Raw genomic sequence first — 20,238 nt, 5'->3', positions numbered from 1 at the left:
AGACTGAGCCGTCAGAACGACCGGTAATCCCCGAGCGACATAATCTGATGTAGAAAGTCAACCGGTCGTTTGGGCCAGAAACGCGGAATTCAAACCCAACCTTAACACTAAAAGACTCGAGGAGAACCGAGGAGAAGCAAAGCTCAGGTGATCTGAGCCAGCGGGGAGTCAGAACATCTGGGCCGCGTCCCGAACTGAACCCGGACCCACGGAGACCAATCGAGGTTCACCTTCAGACTAAACTCCATCAGAATCACAACTTCATGTCTGCCCATCAACTCTATGATCATCAGGACACCACGCCAATCAAAATGATTAAATACAAAACCAGTTTAACGGATCGGTTCTCCGGTACTCACATCTCGACGAGGAGAGGATGTTGGATAGACCCGGGATGAGGCGAGAGAGAGAGAGAGAGAGCGAGAGAGAGAGAGAGAGAGAGAGAGAGAGGGGCGGTTAATCTTTCCTCTGGTGGTGTGTGTGTGTGTGGGGGGGGGGGGGGGGGGCTGACCGCTCGTCGACGTGATGACAGCAGCTGCGTAGGCTGGCCCAGCGGTCCACCGACAGCACGCGCCCCGCCCCCGTTCCTCATCCCGGTGTGGATGTGTAACGGAAGCTAAATAAAGTTACTTCAATGTGACTTTACATGTGGTGTCACTGCACCCGGGATGAACCCTAATAGGAACCCCCAGCCCCAACCCTAACCGTTAAACCGAAAACTAAACCCTCAAACCAAACTCAGAGGAACCCCTAAACCTGTCTGACCTACTGCCGAACCCTGGAACCTATGCTCCGACTGAAGATAACATTTCATTGTTTCTAGGAAACTCCAGCATCTCGACAACTGCGAGGGTGGTTAGGTGTAATATTGAGACGATAGTCCGATAACACCTGTGACTGTGAGGCTGTCAATGTCGAATAGAACTAAAGGACAAAAGGCTAAACCATCGCAGTAGCCTCATATGTCCAACAGATGGCGCTGGAGAAGGCGTGTTCCGGTTGAAAGGGGAGCCTTACGGATTAACCTCCTTCCTAGGAACCCCTGTAGACAGAAGATTAATCTGCTGTAGACAGTAGATGATCCGTTCATTGTGGTTTACCGATTCTGGTTCTTGAGTCTCAGATTCCACATGATGTATGAATAAGTCTTGTAAAGATCACTATGGCTGTGTGTGCAGTCCTTTTGTAAAAAGGCTTTAGTTTGGGGTTGGAATGGTCTTTCATTAAGCGAATGACGGAACGACACCAACAGTTATGGGAGACGGAAGTAGTGGATCGAATCTGAAGTCAAATGTAAGGGAATTTACATTTAAAAAAACTCCTTATGAATCTGTGAATGTTTCCCATAATATAATACCATAACGTGGTTCGGTTGTTTTAGTCAAAATTGTTTTATAATAAACGTCAGAAGAACTCACGACGGTTTCATCATTTCTTTATTCTGCACACGTTTTCATTTTGCTTCATCATTCAAACAAACCGCTTAATAATCTTTAACTGAAAGCGCCCCCCTCCCCCCCCCAAGATAAATATTGTTAGTGTGACGTGTTCTGCGTTGAAGTGTTTCCTAGGTACAGAGCGGGCGTTGTACTGAGGGAGGGGGCCCCATGCTAACTTTAACCCCCCTTTAGCCAGGGCTAGTAAGTAGGGGTACGGCCGCGACGCAGCACTGGAAGCTAGGCTACGTGTTGCAAGTTTTCAAGCCACAAAGATTCAAGAGAAAGATGCACTCTAACACAAAACAATAAACCACACGTTATCTTGGCAAAGATCGTTGTGACTTAATTTGCATCCAAGACCCACGATTAATAACTTTAACCAGTTCAACCTTTACCTGCTTGTTTACCTTTTTCGTAATAAATACAAAAGAACAGAAACTCAGTTACCCTGATTCTAAGAATGTCCCCCATGTACAGGTAATACCATGACTGAGTGAGTGTTGAGGGTGAACTACCATGTACAGGTAATACCATGACTGAGTGAGTGTTGAGGGTGAACTACCATGTACGGGTAATACCATGACTGAGTGAGTGTTGAGGGTGAACTACCACAGGTAATACCATGACTGAGTGAGTGTTGAGGGTGAACTACCACAGGTAATACCATGACTGAGTGAGTGTTGAGGGTGAACTACCATGTACGGGTAATACCATGACTGAGTGAGTGTTGAGGGTGAATGACCATGTACAGGTAATACCATGACTGAGTGAGTGTTGAGGGTGAACTACCACAGGTAATACCATGACTGAGTGAGTGTTGAGGGTGAACTACCATGTACAGGTAATACCATGACTGAGTGAGTGTTGAGGGTGAACTACCATGTACGGGTAATACCATGACTGAGTGAGTGTTGAGGGTGAATGACCATGTACGGGTAATACCATGACTGAGTGAGTGTTGAGGGTGAACTACCATGTACAGGTAATACCATGACTGAGTGAGTGTTGAGGGTGAATGACCATGTACAGGTAATACCATGACTGAGTGAGTGTTGAAGGTGAACTACCACAGGTAATACCATGACTGAGTGAGTGTTGAGGGTGAACTACCATGTACAGGTAATACCATGACTGAGTGAGTGTTGAGGGTGAACTACCATGTACAGGTAATACCATGACTGAGTGAGTGTTGAGGGTGAATGACCATGTACAGGTAATACCATGACTGAGTGAGTGTTGAGGGTGAATTCATAATGTGGTTATTGTTATAGCTCTGGAGGTTTGTTCAGCCTTAATATTTACACTTTGACAATATTGCTGGTGAGTATTAAGGTGAACCCGAGAGGGTTCAGAAGGTTCTTTCTGTCCTTAATGGAGTCCGTGCAATCGTATACTTTACAAAATGGTGGACTGACCTGTTCCCTGCTGCCGGTACAATAAAATAAAATGAAGAGAGAAAAATGTGCCAATGTTCAAAATGTGTGCTTTTTCTTTGCAGTGCATGACCGTACGATAAGAAGCTCTAAGGGTTTAGCAACAAAACCTTCTGAGATCACAATGTTTTTTGTCCACAAAACCACTACAAACCCTAATATATGCGCAGCGTGAATCTGGACAGTCAGCACACAACATGCTAGCCTCACAACCAGAGCCGCTCTTGACGTCAGGAGGCTTCTGAAGGCATTATGTCGATACTGCGTTACAGCGGGTATACTCTAGTGCACTAGCTCTGAAATGGCTTCCTCTCCAAATATATACAAGTTCCTCCTCAAAAATAGATCATCTTTTCTGACAGTACTCTTTACAGTGCACATTTTTTTTTCAGTTCAGAGTAAACTTGACAAACGTAACAAGTTACATCAGTAATGGATAATCTGAGAAAATAAATAGAACTATCAAATCGATTTAACGATTTGTTCCGAAGCTCCGGCGGCCATGTTGTTGAACTGTATGTCCAGTCTATAATTTTCACATTTAAATCCATGTTGTATTCTTCATGTTTAAATCCAGGTTGTATTCTTCACGTGTTAATCAACGTTGTCATTTCCTTGAAGCGTTTTCTTTAATATTTGTGATGAAAATCGGCATTAAGTTTCAGCCAGATTCCGCTCATGCTAGCCAGGAACAACGTCTGTCCAAGCTAATTGTTTCTCCCACAGTTCTTCAGACAGCAGGTTGAACCGGGGATTCAAGTCCGATCTCTTCAGATTTGTTGGATGCACCAAATCCGCTAAAACATCGTTTGCTATCCTTTTGGGAAGCACAGCGCAATTCTCCAGCTCTCTATACTCTTATTATACGTACAAAGCAGCATGTGAGTAGGCCCATATGGGAGTAACAGAGGGTTCAGAACAGGACCTCCAACATCACAGAAGACCAACAGCACATCACTGAGGAGAAAGGGGGGATAGCTTCCCTGCTGTGCAGTTACATGCCGTTCCTCTCAATGTCAGTCTCTCCTCGTTCTCTAAAGTTCTTCATGAGGGGACCTCGCTCTGCGTGGCCAAACCTCGTCGTTGATCAGAGCAGCCTTGTCTGACATCACGATGTGGGGTCAAGCGTCTCAGCCAGGTTGTTTCTGAGCCTCCTTGAGGTGTAGTAGCGATCTCCCGCCACAGGGGGGCAGATCTTTGTCGAGGAAAGGTTTTTTCTTCTATGATAGCGATTATTTCATAATTGATGATTAATTTACAGGAACCAAACCCATTTCAGCTGGGTTCAAAAAAGGAAAGGGAATGTTGTAACCAGTAACCATGGTTACCGTACATCATCTTCACAGTATGGACAGGGACCAGGTGTGGTGCGGACAGGTGTGCTGGGGGCGTGGCCTGATGGAAGGGGGCGGGGTCATGCCGGGGAGGCGGGGCTAGGCCCGGGAGGCGGGGCTAGGGTTTCCGCCAGGTGAGCGGGGACACAGGTGCGTACGGGCGGAGGTCCACGTAGCGGTCCACGCCGGCCGAGTCCGGCCGCCTCCGGTCCTCAGGCTCCTCCCCAAGGGACAGCGAGGGGGACTTCCTGTCAGACAGGAAGTAGTGGTTAATACACACGTCAAACAATGTGATTAACGTACCTGGTGTCTCCGTTCAGGGTGAGGTCCTGGTCTGTGGACCCCCCAGGTCCTGGTCTCTGCCCCCCCTGGTCTTGGTCTATGGACCCCCCAGGTCCTGGTCTATGGACTCCCCAGGTCCTGGTCTGTGGACCCCCCAGGTCCTGGTCTCGACCCCCCTGGTCCTGGTCTATGGGGACCAGGTCCTGGTCTCTGGACCCCCCAGGTCCTGGTCTGGACCCCCCTGGTCCTGGTCTATGGGGACCAGGTCCTGGTCTCTGGACCCCCCAGGTCCTGGTCTATGGACCCCCCAGGTCCTGGTCTCGACCCCCCTGGTCCTGGTCTATGGGGACCAGGTCCTGGTCTCGACCCCCCTGGTCCTGGTCTCTGGACCCCCCAGGTCCTGATCTATGGACCCCCCAGGTCCTGGTCTATGGACCCCCCAGGTCCTGGTCTCGACCCCCAAGGTCCTGGTCTCTGCCCCCCCTGGTCCTGATCTCTGCCCCCCTGGTCCTGGTCTCGACCCCCAGGTCCTGTTCTCTGCCCCCCTGGTCCTGGTCTCTGCCCCCCTGGTCCCGGTCTCGCCCCCCAGGACCCGGTCTCTGCCCCCCTGGTCCCGGTCTCGCCCCCCGGTCCCGGTCTCGCCCCCCTGGTCCCGGTCTCGCCCCCCTGGTCCCGGTCTCGCCCCCCTGGTCCCGGTCTCGCCCCCCTGGTCCCGGTCTCGCCCCCCTGGTCGCGGTCTCGCCCCCCTGGTCCCGGTCTCGCCCCCCAGGACCCGGTCTCTGCCCCCCTGGTCCCGGTCTCGCCCCCCTGGTCCCGGTCTCGCCCCCCTGGTCCCGGTCTCGCCCCCCTGGTCCCGGTCTGGACCCCCTGGTCCCGGTCTCGCCCCCCTGGTCCCGGTCTCTCCCCCCTGGTCCCGGTCTCGACCCACCTGGGCTCCCCGGTCTGGGTGATGAGCCTCCTGCAGGTCTCCATCTGGACGTCCAGCCCCCTCTTCATGGAGCACATCTCCATGTACTCGTGGAGGTGGCGGCTCATGTCGCTCTTGGCCGTCGCCAGCTCCAGCTGTCAATCAATCACTAATCAATCAGTTCAGCAATCAACCAGCCAATGAGACGATACACTGGTTGATAAACCAATCAATCCAATCAAACGACCAATGAGACGATACACTGGTTGATAAACCAATCAATCCAATCAACCAGCCAATGAGACGATACACTGGTTGATAAACCAATCAATCCAATCAACCAGCCAATGAGACGATACACTGGTTAATAAACCAATCAATCCAATCAAACGACCAATGAGACGATACACTGGTTGATAAACCAATCAATCTGGTCACATCTATCTGGTCGATGGTCTCCTGGTACTATCTCTCTCACCTCTATCTGGTCTCCTGGTACTCCCTCTCTCTTTCACCTCTATCTGGTCGATGGTCTCCTGGTACTCTCTCTCACCTCTATCTGGTCGATGGTCTCCTGGTACTCTCTCTCTCACCTCTATCTGGTCGATGGTCTCCTGGTACTCTCTCTCTCACCTCTATCTGGTCGATGGTCTCCTGGTACTCCCTCTCTCTCTCACCTCTATCTGGTCGATGGTCTCCTGGTACTCTCTCTCACCTCTATCTGGTCGATGGTCTCCTGGTACTCTCCCTCTCACCTCTATCTGGTCGATGGTCTCCTGGTACTCCCTCTCTCTCTCACCTCTATCTGGTCGATGGTCTCCTGGTACTCCCTCTCTCTCACCTCTATCTGGTCGATGGTCTCCTGGTACTCTCTCTCTCACCTCTATCTGGTCGATGGTCTCCTGGTACTCTCTCTCACCTCTATCTGGTCGATGGTCTCCTGGTACTCTCTCTCTCACCTCTATCTGGTCGATGGTCTCCTGGTACTCTCTCTCTCACCTCTATCTGGTCGATGGTCTCCTGGTACTCCCTCTCTCTCTCTCTCACCTCTATCTGGTCGATGGTCTCCTGGTACTCTCTCTCTCTCCTCTATCTGGTCGATGGTCTCCTGGTACTCTCTCTCTCACCTCTATCTGGTCGATGGTCTCCTGGTACTCTCTCTCTCTCTCTCACCTCTATCTGGTCGATGGTCTCCTGGTACTCTCTCTCACCTCTATCTGGTCGATGGTCTCCTGGTACTCTCTCTCTCTCTCTCACCTCTATCTGGTCGATGGTCTCCTGGTACTCTCTCTCTCTCTCTCTCTCACACCTCTATCTGGTCGATGGTCTCCTGGTACTCTCTCTCACCTCTATCTGGTCGATGGTCTCCTGGTACTCTCCCTCTCACCTCTATCTGGTCGATGGTCTCCTGGTACTCTCTCACCTCTATCTGGTCGATGGTCTCCTGGTACTCCTTCTCTCTGGTTTTGAACAGTGACTCCGTGTCCTTGATCACCTCCTCGATCGAATCCTCCTGCTGCTGCAGGGGGGGGAAGACATTCAGAGGAGTGTGTGTGTGCACCTCACTGTGTGTGTGTGCACCTCAGTGTGTGTGAGTGTGTGTGTGTGAGTGTGTGTGTGCACCTCAGTGTGTGTGTGTGCACCTCAGTGTGATTGTGTGTGTGTCTGCGTACCTCAGAGTGTGTGTGTGTGTGTGTACCTCGGTGTGTTTGTGTGTGTGTGTACCTCAGTGTGTGTGGGTGTGTACCTCGGTGTGTGTGTGTGTACCTCGGTGTGTGTGTACCTCGGTGTGTGTACCTCGGTGTGTGTGTGTGTGTGTGTGTGTGTGTGTACCTCGGTGTGTGTGTGTGTGTGTGTGTACCTCGGTGTGTGTGTGTGTACCTCGGTGTGTGTGTGTACCTCAGTGTGTGTGCGTGTACCTCGGTGTGTGTGTGTGTGTACCTCAGTGTGTGTGTGTGTGTGTACCTCGGTGTGTGTGGGTGTGTGTGTGTGTACCTCGGTGTGTGTGTGTGTGTACCTCGGTGTGTGCGTGTGTACCTCGGTGTGTGTGTGTGTGTGTGTGTGTACCTCGGTGTGTGTGTGTGTGTGTGTGTGTGTACCTCGGTGTGTGTGTGTGTTTACCTCAGTGTGTGTGTGTGTGTGTGTGTACCTCGGTGTGTGTGTGTGTACCTCGGTGTGTGTGTGTGTGTGTACCTCGGTGTGTGTGTGTGTGTACCTCAGTGTGTGTGTGTGTGTACCTCGGTGTGTGTGTGTGTGTGTGTACCTCAGTGTGTGTGTGTGTGTGTACCTCAGTGTGTGTGTGTGTGTGTGTGTACCTCGGTGTGTGTGTGTGTGTACCTCGGTGTGTGTGTGTGTGTGTACCTCAGTGTGTGTGTGTGTGTGTGTGTGTGTACCTCGGTGTGTGTGTGTGTACCTCGGTGTGTGTGTGTACCTCTGTGTGTGTGTGTGTGTGTGTGTGTACCTCGGTGTGTGTGTGTGTGTGTGTGTGTACCTCAGTGTGTGTGTGTGTGTGTGAGTACCTCGGGGTGTGTGTAACCAGGGAAGTCCTCCCACAGCAGCAGAGTCTCTTCCGTCTCCTCCCAGGCCAGACTGTCACAGTCATCATCAAACCCACTCTCCCTCCTGAGGATCATCCACCACAGCATGCACCACGCATCACACAACACACGGTACACACGTTACACAACACAACACACAGCATGCACCACGCATCACACAACACACGGTACACACGTTACACAACACAACACACAGCATGCACCACGCATCACACAACACACGTTACACAACACAACACAACACCAACACACAGCATGCACCACGCATCACACAACACACGGTACACAACACAACACCAACACACAGCATGCACCACGCATCACACAACACACGTTACACAACACAACACAACACCAACACACAGCATGCACCACGCATCACACAACACACGTTACACAACACAACACAACACCAACACACAGCATGCACCACGCATCACACAACACACGGTACACACGTTACACAACACAACACCAACACACAGCATGCACCACGCATCACACAACACACGGTACACACGTTACACAACACAACACAACACCAACACACAGCATGCACCACGCATCACACAACACACGGTACACACGTTACACAACACAACACCAACACACAGCATGCACCACGCATCACACAACACACGGTACACACGTTACACAACACCAACACACAGCTCACCCAGACAGAGCTGCTCCTCTACTACACCTGGTCTACCGAGGCAAACACCCACGCGCTGTGTGCGTGGGTGTGTGCATGTGTTTGTGTGTGTGTGTGCGTTTTTGTATATGCGTGTTTGTGTGTGTGTATGTGTGTGTGTATGTGCGTGTGTTTATGTATGTACGTATGTGTGTGTGTGCGTGTGTATGTGTATATGTGTGTGTGTGTGCATGTGTTTGTGCGTGTGTTTGTGTGTGTGTGTGCGTGTATGTGTGTGCGTATGTGTGTGTGTGTGCGTGTGTATGTGTGTGTATGTGTGTGCGTGCGTGTGTTTATGTATGTGCGTATGTGTGTGTGTGCGTGTGTATGTGTATATGTGTGTGTGTGTGTGTGCATGTGCATGTGTGTGTGTGTGTGTGTGTGTATGTGTGTGTGTTTATGTATGTGTGTATGTGTGTGTGTGTGTGTGCGTGTGTATGTGTATATGTGTGTGTGTGTGTGTGTGCATGTGTTTGTGTGTGCGCGTGTGCGTGTAACAGTTCAACGTACAGCTGATTCAGCATCCTCTGCATCTCCTCGTTGATCTGATTGGCTGATGTACTGCAGGAGTCGTCTTCATAGGTCCCGCCCTCGCTCTCAGACATGCTGATTGGCTCCTCTCCGTCCACGGCCTTGGCTGGTTGGATGCTCTGCCTCTTGGGCCGGTGGGTCAGAGTGGAGGGGGGCGTGGCCACCTGCCCCGCAGACAGAAGGGAGACGCAGCCCAGATCAACTACACACAACAGAGAAGTACAGTGGCGCTAAAGGTGTGTGTTTGTGTGTGTGTACCTTGGTGAGGGTGTTTGGGTACCTCGGTGTGTGTGTGCGTATTTGTGTGCCTGTGTGTACCTCAGTGTGTGTGTGTGTACCTTGTGTGTGTATGTGTTTAACTCTGTGTGTGTGTGTGTGTGTATTAGGGCTGCAACAACGAATCGATAAAATCTATAAAAATCTATTACTAAAAGCGTTTGCAATGAATTTGGTCTTCGCTTCGTTGAGTCGCGCGATTAATTCGTCACTGGTAGGCGCGGCACTGTGTACAGCCAGCCGCCGACAGGTTGGCTCACGGTTCATGCACGCCCACAGCGAGCTTCAGTGTGAGCAGTGTTGGGGAGTAACAGAATACATGTACCGGCGTTACGTATTCAGAATACAAATTATAGCTAACTGTATTCCGTTAGTAATTTAAATAGTTGGTGTTTGGAATACAGTTACATTGTTGAAATCAATGGATTACATGACGATACTTCTGTTTCACAAGTTTAGTCGTGCTTTCACACCAACAGCATTTAGTGCGCACTAAACGAGTTTGGTCCCTTGGTTCGGTACGTTTGCGTTGGTGTGAATGCAACCACCTCACTTCGATGTGAACCAAATCAGAGACCTCCCTGAACAGCTGGTCTCGGTTCGCTTCCAAACGAACCCTGGTACGGTTCGCTTGAGATGTGAAAAAATATATATGTGATAGCAAATATCTTTCAAACCCTTATAGTCGTTGTTCCACTACAGCAAGTTATATAAAATAGTGCACTTTCAGGGAGACTTGGGCCTAACACATTCAGCCATTTTGAACAGAAGAACACACCAGAATAGGCCTGTTTAGCAAGCCGGATTTGATGCCACATTCCTACACTTAAAAAATGCAATTCAATGTGGAAGTAATCCAAGTATTCAGAATACAATACTCAGTTTGAGTGATGAAACGGAATACGTTACATATTACATTTTTGGGCATGTATTCTGTATTCTGTAACTGGATACATTTTAAAAGTAACCTTCCCAACACTGTGAGAGAGCGACCACAGCTTGTATTTTGGTCATATCTTAACACTGTAGGCCTATATAAAAGTGTTGTACCTACACTGTCTTTGGGTTAAAAAAACTCCTTCAACTCAGTATCCGTCTAGTCCAACCAAAAACTCTGTCAGCTGCTGCTGCTGCAGACGGTGTGCAGACGGGCTCGGAGTCGGCACCGCGTGCATCAACACTCATTCAAAGCAGCGGTAGTAATCACACAACCGGACGGTGTAGAAAGTCCCAGTTAATAATAGTAATCCAGTTTTTAAATCCATGTTAAAATCGTCAGGATACAGAGCTAGTTAGCTTAAAAAAAGTAGCAAACAGTGTCAAATAGGATGTGTTCAGGTCAGCTCAGTGATATGATTGATGCATTCAAATGCAACACCAAAAAAGGAAATTTGCGATTTGGGCGAAAACTTGGTTTCCCAGCAATATAAAATAGATAGTAAAGATGGAACTATGACCTGTTTAACGTCCTATCTTGAGCTATGATCATCTTATCAGCAATTAAAGCGATAATACAAGTTCTATTTCAACAAAATAATAGAAAAGTATCAATAGTGGTGTCAATAAAGACTTGGATTGTTAAGGAGTCTCGAAAATTGTATCAATATCAATAAAAATGAACGATCTCCTGTCATCTGAGAAATTAAGATGATTTAATTTATTTTTAACCGTTATTATTTACATGTTAAAGATCTTATCGGTTAATCGGTTAACCATGGAGTTCCCTTATATACTGTATAAATGTATATTATACATTGTACGTTTTTTTTGTGTTATCCCAGTTATGTTTTTTTATAATTTAATCTTACTTTTAATAGTTCCGGGACGTTGGAGCAATAACCTGGTGTTTTTACACTTCAGTCTGCACTGTGAATTTGAAGTAATGTTCAGTTTTTGAATGAAGATGCGGCAATTGGAAAAGTTTCCTTTTTTATCTGGTTCATCGATAAATCTAAAAAATAATCTACAGATTAATCAATTATTCCAATAATCGTTAGTTGCAGCCCTATTGTATTTGTGTGTGTGTGTACCATGGTGTTTGTATATGTGTATATGTGTATGTACGTCAGTGTGTGTGTACCTCGTTGTGTGTGTGTGTGTGTATGTGTGTACCTTGGCGTGTGTGTATTTGTGATAGGGAAACACACTCTAGCTAGCTCAATAACAGCACAGTTAAAAAGAATAGCGTGTGTTGGTTAGCAGTGCTAATTTTAGCTAGCTAGCTAGGTAATCCAATGAATGAATGAATTAGTGTAAGAACACATGAATTTAAAGGATCATTTGTAGCATTGCTGAGCTGTCCATTCTGACAGGAAGCACTGAAGGTTAAGGATCGGCGCTCCCATTGGCTGCGGCCGGCCCCGCCCACCTGGAACATGGCGCTCATGTCCTCACAGTTGCGCTGCTGGGCGACGTCACAGAGCCGCGCGGTGATGTCGATGCGGCGGCAGATGTCCATGTCCACCTTCATGGCCTTCTCCTGGATCGCACTGTCCAGCTCCGAGCGGTTCTGGAGAGCACACACACACACACACACACACACACACACAGAGATACACACACACGCACACACACACACAGATACACACACACGCAGACACACAGATACACAGACACACACACACACACACACACACACACACACACATACAGAGATACACACACACGCACACACACAGACACACACACACACACACACACAGATACACACACACGCAGACACACAGATACACAGACACACACACACAGATACACACACACGCACACACACACACACACACACACACAGATACACACACACGCACACACACAGATACACACACGCACACACACACACACACACACGCACACACACACACATACATACAGAGATACACACACACGCACACACACAGACACACACACGTACACACACAGAGATACACACACACGCACACACACAGAGATACACAGACACACACACACACACACACACACACAGATACACACATACACACACGGACACATAGACACACACAAGGACGCACAGACACACACACTAGGAGTCTGTTTTTCAGCATAATGAGGGTGTTGACTAATCTTCTTAATAAGCATGTAGTAACCACACACACACAGTAGTTAGTGTGTAGTAGCCACACACTCAGTGTGTAGTTGGTGTGCAGTGTGTAGTTAGTGTGTAGCAGTGTGTCTTACGTTGCTCATGAGGCCTTTGAAGAGGACAGTTAGTGTGTAGGTAGTGTGTACTGTGTGTAACAGTGTGTAGTTAGTGTGTTGTTAGTATGTACTGTGTGTAGCAGTGTGTAGTCAGGGCTCCAGAGTGCGCCTAATTTGGGCGCACATGCGCCTAGAATTCGGGGTAGTGCGACCAAATATTTTATTTGGGCGCACCGGTGCGACTGAAAATTTATCTGGTATAATTATTATTATTTTTTTTTACAGAGCAGTCTATTCATAATATTGTAATGACCACGGAAGAGGCAGTGAATGAAGTATTGATTAGACAGCGATTTATTAGATACCTAATAAACCGTTGGAACATGCAAGACCGGTAACAATAGCAACGCCGGTAAACAAACCCGCGAAGCCCAATCCAGGGGCCTGTACTACGAAGCTCGATTAGAGGGTTAGCGAGGTATGTTGAGCTGAAAGCCTGGGTTAGCTGTACCATGAAAGTCGATCTCTTTAAGCGTCGCTGTATCACCATGGTGACTTACGCTCGCAACCAAACCTGGTCGGGAGCAGCTTTTCAGCGAGTCTACCCGGAGATCGGCTACTTATATCGGCGTGCGCAGCTTCCTAGCCCCTCCTCCGATAATGGCGTCACCATTTGTGGGTGTTCCCGTGGACCTCGACGCACTTATCGTACAGGCGTCCCTCCGGAGACAGAGGGTTTTACGGGACGGAACCGATCCCTTGGCATTGTCTGACGATATTCTTTATGAGAGATACAGATTCGGCATTTATTTAAGGCATTTATTTCATGGTCAAAATATCATTAATCAATGGCGTAAATATCGACGGTGCAGTTGCCCGGTTGCCCCCCCCCCCCCCGTCAACAACTCAGCGCAAGGCAGGCACGGTCCAACGCCACACCCCCCCCCCCCCCCTCAACAACTCAAAACTTGGGTGCACCATAAATACGTGCTGGTGCACCCAAATAAAAAATGTAGGCGCACCAGTGCACCCAAGTTAGTCTGGAGCCCTGGTAGTTAGTGTGTAGTTAGTGTGTAGCAGTGTGTAGTTAGTGTGTAGCAGTGTGTAGGTAGTGTGTAGGTAGTGTGTAGCAGTGTGTAGTTAGTGTGTACTGTGGGTAGTTAGTGTGTAGTTAGTGTGTAGCAGTGCGTCTCACGTTGCTCATGAGGCCTTTGAAGAGGACAGTTAGTGTGTACTGTGTGTAGTTAGTGAGTAGTTAGTGTGTAGCAGTGAGTAGTTAGTGTGTAGTTAGTGTGTACTGTGTGTAGTTAGTGTGTAGCAGTAAGTAGTTAGTGTGTACTGTGTGTAGCAGTGTGTCTCACGTTGCTCATGAGGCCTTTGAAGAGGACAGTTAGTGTGTACTGTGTGTAGTTAGTGTGTAGCAGTGAGTAGTTAGTGTGTAGTTAGTGTGTACTGTGTGTAGCAGTGTGTCTCACGTTGCTCATGAGGCCTTTGAAGAGGACGAGCTCCGCCTTCAGCTGCTTCACGCGCACCGTTAGCTCATCCTGGTACACCTCGCCCTCCTGCAGGTCCTGCACACACACACACACACACACACACACACAGACACACACACACAGTCGCACACGTGCACGCACAGTCGCACGCACACACACACACACACACACAGACACACGCGCACGCACACACACAGTCGCACGCACACACACACACAGTCGCACGCACACACACACACGCGCACGCACGGCATGCACGCACACACACACAGACGCACGCACAAACACGCACACGCACACACGCAAACACACGCTGACAAGATCATGAAGTTGTCATTGTATCTGAGTTCATCTCCGCGGTGTGAATATCTGACCCCAGCTGACTGGGACCACCTGCAGCCAGGTGGGTTTACCTGCAGGCAGACCACCTGGTGAACACCTGGTGAACACATAGTGAACACCTGGTTAACACCTGTTAACACATAGTGAACACCTGGTTAACACATAGTGAACACATAGTGAACACCAGGTGAACACCTGGTGAACACCTGGTGAACACCTGGTGAACACATAGTGAACACATAGTGAACACCTGGTGAACACCTGGTGAACACCTGGTGAACACCTGGTGAACACCTGGTGAACACATAGTGAACACATAGTGAACACATAGTGAACACATAGTGAACACATAGTGAACACATAGTGAACACATAGTGAACACCTGGTGAACACCTGGTGAACACCTGGTGAACACCTGGTGAACACATAGTGAACACCTGGTGAACACCTGGTGAACACATAGTGAACACCTGGTGAACACCTGGTGAACACCTGGTGAACACCTGGTGAACACCTGGTGAACACCTGGTGAACACCTAAAGCTCTTGATAGGTTATCCATTAGGTCCTTGATATTTATTAAGAATGTAATTTCCACTCATGTTCCTAGAGCTCTTTTTAATGAAATTGATTGATTTTTGCGGTACTAGATCTGCAACAGCAGGGCTAGTTGTGCTCCCACACTGTAGGAGTAATGCAATGAGGAGGACATCCTTCTATAGGTCCATTTCTTTGTGGAATATACCGTATTTTCCGGACTATACGTCGCTCCCGAGTATTAGTCGCATCAGTCAAAAAATGCTCCATGACGAGGAAAAAAACATATATACGTCGCATCGGTGTATAAGTCGCATTTATTTTTAAACATTTAAACAAGAGTTTCCTCGGCTTTTCGCCAGTCCCGGACAAGTTTTTCACTCACCCCAAACTTTCTTTCTGTTGCTCGATTGCCGTTTTCGGCTGCATACTTTATAATCTGCAGTTTAAATTGTGCAGTATAGCTTTTTCTTTTTGGCGGCATTTTTATTTTGTGTTCTCTTTTGTTTTGTCTACGGTCTAGTTTATATATAATTTATTCGCTGGTGCAGTAGGCTTGCAGCGTTCAGTTGTAGGCCTAATGAATGACGGTGCCATCTTGCGGCCGAAGATTATGTACGCACAATTTTGGCATATAAGTCGCTTCGAAATATAAGTCGCAGGGCAAGCCAAACTACAAAAAAAACGCGACTTATAGTCCGGAAAATACAGTACTCCCTTCGCACATTCGTGTTATACCTGTGAAGAGGGAATTCAAGAGGCAAATTAAATCCTATTTTTATTTATGTTAAATATGAACTCGGGACTCTGACTTGGCTTGGCGCTCAATGAATTATGTTTTGATGAAGGTGTTTGCGCTCTGAGGCGCCCAGATGCCCATTTATTTGTTTGTTTGACTGTTGCTATGTATTTGTAGTTTTGTCACTACTTTTACTGTATTTGAGTGATGATTAATTGTTTGCATGTTCAGATTTTAATTGGACCCCAGGAAGACTAGTCTGCCGGATCCACAATAAACACCTGCTTAACACATAGCGAACACCTGGTGAACACATGGTTAACACCTGGTGAGCATCTGGTTAACACCTGTTAACACCTAGTGAACACATGGTGAACATCTGGTTAACAACTGGTTAACCAGCTGTCCTGTGTGCATGTTAACACACCACCTGGTGTAAAGGTTGTTTTAGTGTGTGTGTGTGTGTGTGTGTGTGTGTGTGTGTGTGTGTGTGTGTGTGTGTGTGTGTGTGTGTGTGTGTGTGTGTGTGTGTGTGTGTGTGTGTGTGTGTGTGTGTGTGTGTGTGTGTGTATTTACATCTTCCAGCTCAGCCATCTTCTCCTGCAGGTCAACCCTGGCCGTGTACTCCTCCTCCCACCTAACACACACACAGGCTAAATCATGTAATACATTCAGGCCATGACAGTCTTAAGGTTGAAGTCTTGCAGAAACTGTGCAGAGGAAAAACCCCTGCTGTCACTGCAGGTTCCACTTGTTCTGTTTGACCTGCAGACAGACTGAACACTAGCAGCTATACATCAAGAGAGAGAGAGAGAGAGAGAGAGAGAGAGAGAGAGAGAGAGAGAGAGAGAGAGAGAGAGAGAGAGAGAGAGAGAGAGAGAGAGAGAGAGAGAGAGAGATGATGTCAGCGACTGACACTGCAGAAAAACACACTGGAGCGAGAGAGAGAGAGACTAGGGGCTATAGTCATTTATATATATATATATATATATATATATATATATATATATGACTAATCTATAGTCTCTCTCTCTCTCTCTCTGTGGAAACATTCAATCCAAGCAAAATGGAAATCTTCCCGTATCTGACCAGTCCCTAAAAACAACATCATGTCACCATGACTACAGCCTCAACATGTGGTGATGGAGAGCTCTAGAGTCTAGAGTCCCCAGCCTCAACATGTGGAGCTAGAGAGTCTAAAGCCCCCAGCCTCAACATGTGGAGCTCTAGAGCCCCCAGCCTCAACATGTGGAGCTCTAGAGCCCCCAGCCTCAACATGTGGAGCTATAGAGTCTAGAGCCCCCAGCCTCAACATGTGGAGCTCTAGAGCCCCCAGCCTCAACATGTGGAGCTCTAGAGCCCCCAGCCTCAACATGTGGAGCTATAGAGTCTAAAGCCCCCAGCCTCAACATGTGGAGCTATAGAGTCTAGAGCCCCCAGCCTCAACATGTGGAGCTCTAGAGCCCCCAGCCTCAACATGTGGAGCTCTAGAGCCCCCAGCCTCAACATGTGGAGCTCTAGAGCCCCCAGCCTCAACATGTGGAGCTCTAGAGCCCCCAGCCTCAACCTGTGGAGCTCTAGAGCCCCCAGCCTCAACCTGTGGAGCTCTAGAGCCCCCAGCCTCAACATGTGGAGCTCTAGAGCCCCCAGCCTCAACATGTGGAGCTCTAGAGCCCCCAGCCTCAACATGTGGAGCTATAGAGTCTAGAGCCCCCAGCCTCAACATGTGGAGCTATAGAGTCTAGAGCCCCCAGCCTCAACATGCGGAGCTCTAGAGCCTCCAGCCTCAACATGCGGTACTTCATTAGCTCCAGGAGAGGTGTGTTTGGGCAGACATCAGGAGGGCTGGGGGGCTACGAGGCCCGGGGGTGAGGAGGTCTCCCACTGAGGACGGGGACGGGGCTACGAGCACCTTCCCAGTTCACCTGGGGGGGGGGGGGGGGGTGGGGGGGGGGGGGGGGGGGGGGGACTCTCTGGGTCGTCTCCCTCCCTCTCCCCGGGGGGCCAGGTGGTCTCCCCCCCGTAGGGCGTGGAATCATGCTATGGATAGCTGAACTACTGAAAGTACAGCTATTGAATAAATATATGAATGAATGAATGAGAAGAAGAAGTTGGCATACAGCTCCAACCAATCACACTAGAGCTTGTAGCTCCCCTACTCAGTAGCCAATAGAGACTCCTCTGGGACATATTGGCCCCCTCACTGACCAATCACATTAGGGTTGTGTTTTGACATTTCAGTCTGTGAAATAATTCACAGTATAATAGCAAGTCATGCAGCAAATGTATTCACCAGGTTCTGTTGAGTTCCCTATCACTGTATGGTATTGCGTATATTATCAACAGTATCGATTATTATTAAATTATTGATGTTTTACAATACAAGTCTTGCCAGAGTTTATGTTGAACATACTAATTCAAACGTCTTTTGGTCAAAGCGTTGATGTGAAATCTTGAAACTGTTCTTCTAAAAAAGGCTCCCTGATAGAGACAGCAGGCTTGGTTGACAGAACTCGGCATATGTTGTCCGATCGTACACATTAAAAGCATCTCTACAACACAACTGCAACATATAGTTGAGATACAGGCTCCTTCCATGGTAAATATGCCCAGCGTTTTCCTTTCAAGGTTCTAAATAGGTTTTCTGTGTGTTTGAGTGAGTCTGGCTCTCCTATGCTAACGGTGGGAGCAGCCCAATAGCTCCAGGTCTCTGATGGGAGGCCTAGGTCGAACTCCCTCCCTGTGTTTGAGATGCGTCCTACGCCAGCCGCGCGAGGGCCTCTTGCAACGTCATTTCCTGGCTTGTAGCGTTTACAGCATTCCCGTTTGTCTTTGTGGGAAGATGATCAGTTGTCTACCAGCCTACCCAGTGGACTGGAGCAAACGCAGCTCATCTACCCGTCACACATCTAGGTTGACACGCCCACTTGTGATGTCATAAGGGACAGATTTTCAAAACACTTGTAACGGCTAATCACACTCACACCTGGTGGCATGTCAGAGGACCTTTAACAAATGTGCTAAATGTTTAAAGCTTCTTTAAATACGCCAGCTAATAAGAACTCCTTACCAAATGACTTGTACGACTTTAGGGAACATAAATGTCTCAAGGTATATCGAATATTACGAGGGTGATGAGCCGTTGGAAATTCAAACATGACATCGCCCTGAGTGACAGCTGTCAACACGCTCAGGCCGCCGTTAATGACGCAAGTACGACCATAAACCGGACGGTGGATGGGAGACATTGAACCGTGAAGTTTAAACCCTGACTTTGTCAGTTGACCCGAATAGACGCAGGGGCGCGCGCCATGTTCACGACTGCACCGCGCGCGCAGTTAAAGGTTAGCGTTCTTTCCGCTACGCGAGCACTTTACCTTCTCTTGTACTCGTCCCGTTCGCGCTTCACTTGGCCAGCACGTTATAGAGCGCGCGGATCTCCGGTGTGATGGTGTCCACCTGAACCCCCACGCCGTCTGGTTGGATCCAGGGCCCCCCAGGAGGGCCTGTCGCGCGCGAGTCCCGGCCACCCGTGCCCAGCGACGGGTGTGGTTGTAGGACCAGATGGTCCGGGGAGGAACCGGGGCGGGGGGTTGTTGCTCGTGGCCATCCCGGTACCGTGGTTGATGTTTTTGATGTTGATGTCGTTGATGTTGGCGACGTGCCTCGTGGGGTCCCCGGGGGAGCGCGCGGGGCTCACGCAGCCGCCGTACAGCGGGGTGATGTTGGAGTTGGAGTCCACCAGGCCGGAGTTCAGGATCAGGCCCGGGTTCAGGTTGTTGCCCCCCCGGCAGCGACTGGCTGTAGTCCGCGTCGTAGGACAGCGGGGGGTGGATGGTGGGGGACAGCAGCCCCCCGGGCAGGTAAGCCGCGTTGTTGGCGTTCAGGAGCGGGATGGCCCCGGGGCGCACCGGGATGTGTCCGATGAACCCGGTCTGCACCCCGATGTCTTTGGTCAAAGGCTTCTTGAGGCGCGCGTCCGAGCCGTTGCCCTGGTTACCGTCCAGGGCCTGCTGCAGCTGCTTCTCCAGGGCCTTGTTCCGCCGCTCCAGCTCGTGCACCTTGGCCAGAAAGCACCGGAAGCGGAGGTTGAGGGTCTTCAACACGCTGATGTTGGAGCCCAGGTCGTTCCTCAGCGCCATGGCGGCGGGAGACGGCGGCGCGTGCGGCGGGACCGAGCCGTTAAGGTGCAGGTAGGCGAGACCGGACGGCGGGAGCGAGCCGAAGTCCAGCCCGGGAAAGCCGTCCGGCCCGAACCGCCGTGCTCCCCCAGGAGGTAGCCCGGGTCCGGGCCGCCGTAGGGTCCAGGCCCGTGCTCACTTCGGTCTGGTGCATCGGGAACGCGATCTCGGACCCGGGAACGGATTCATCGTCGAGTAGGAGAACTGAAGTGCTCGAGATCCGGCATCAATACCTCCGTTACGCTCGTGTCCGCGGGCCGCTGATGTAAACACCGGCTCGTGCCTCGTCCGTTACCTGCTCCAAACTTGCCCGCAACTCAGACCGCGAGCACACGTA

General features: G+C 49.5%; 1 protein-coding gene across 1 annotated transcript; it reads right to left on the bottom strand.

Annotated features, from left to right (window-relative positions):
* Nucleotides 1-500: 500 nt before the first annotated feature.
* On the bottom strand, nucleotides 501-19,962 carry LOC132451616 (intermediate filament family orphan 2-like). Its single transcript, XM_060044210.1, is given in 11 exon segments — nucleotides 501-4,454; nucleotides 5,417-5,550; nucleotides 6,819-6,914; nucleotides 7,915-8,017; nucleotides 9,158-9,342; nucleotides 11,823-11,963; nucleotides 14,083-14,178; nucleotides 16,297-16,357; nucleotides 19,098-19,128; nucleotides 19,131-19,254; nucleotides 19,257-19,962. Coding segments are annotated over 11 exon segments (1,707 nt in total). The 5' UTR covers nucleotides 19,863-19,962; the 3' UTR covers nucleotides 501-4,324.
* Nucleotides 19,963-20,238: the final 276 nt, after the last annotated feature.

Source organism: Gadus macrocephalus, chromosome 22, assembly GCF_031168955.1.
Source record: "Gadus macrocephalus chromosome 22, ASM3116895v1".
Classification (NCBI taxonomy): Eukaryota; Metazoa; Chordata; class Actinopteri; order Gadiformes; family Gadidae; genus Gadus; species Gadus macrocephalus.
Note: the sequence above shows the minus strand (reverse complement) of the source record. Positions and strands in the feature narration are given on the sequence as shown.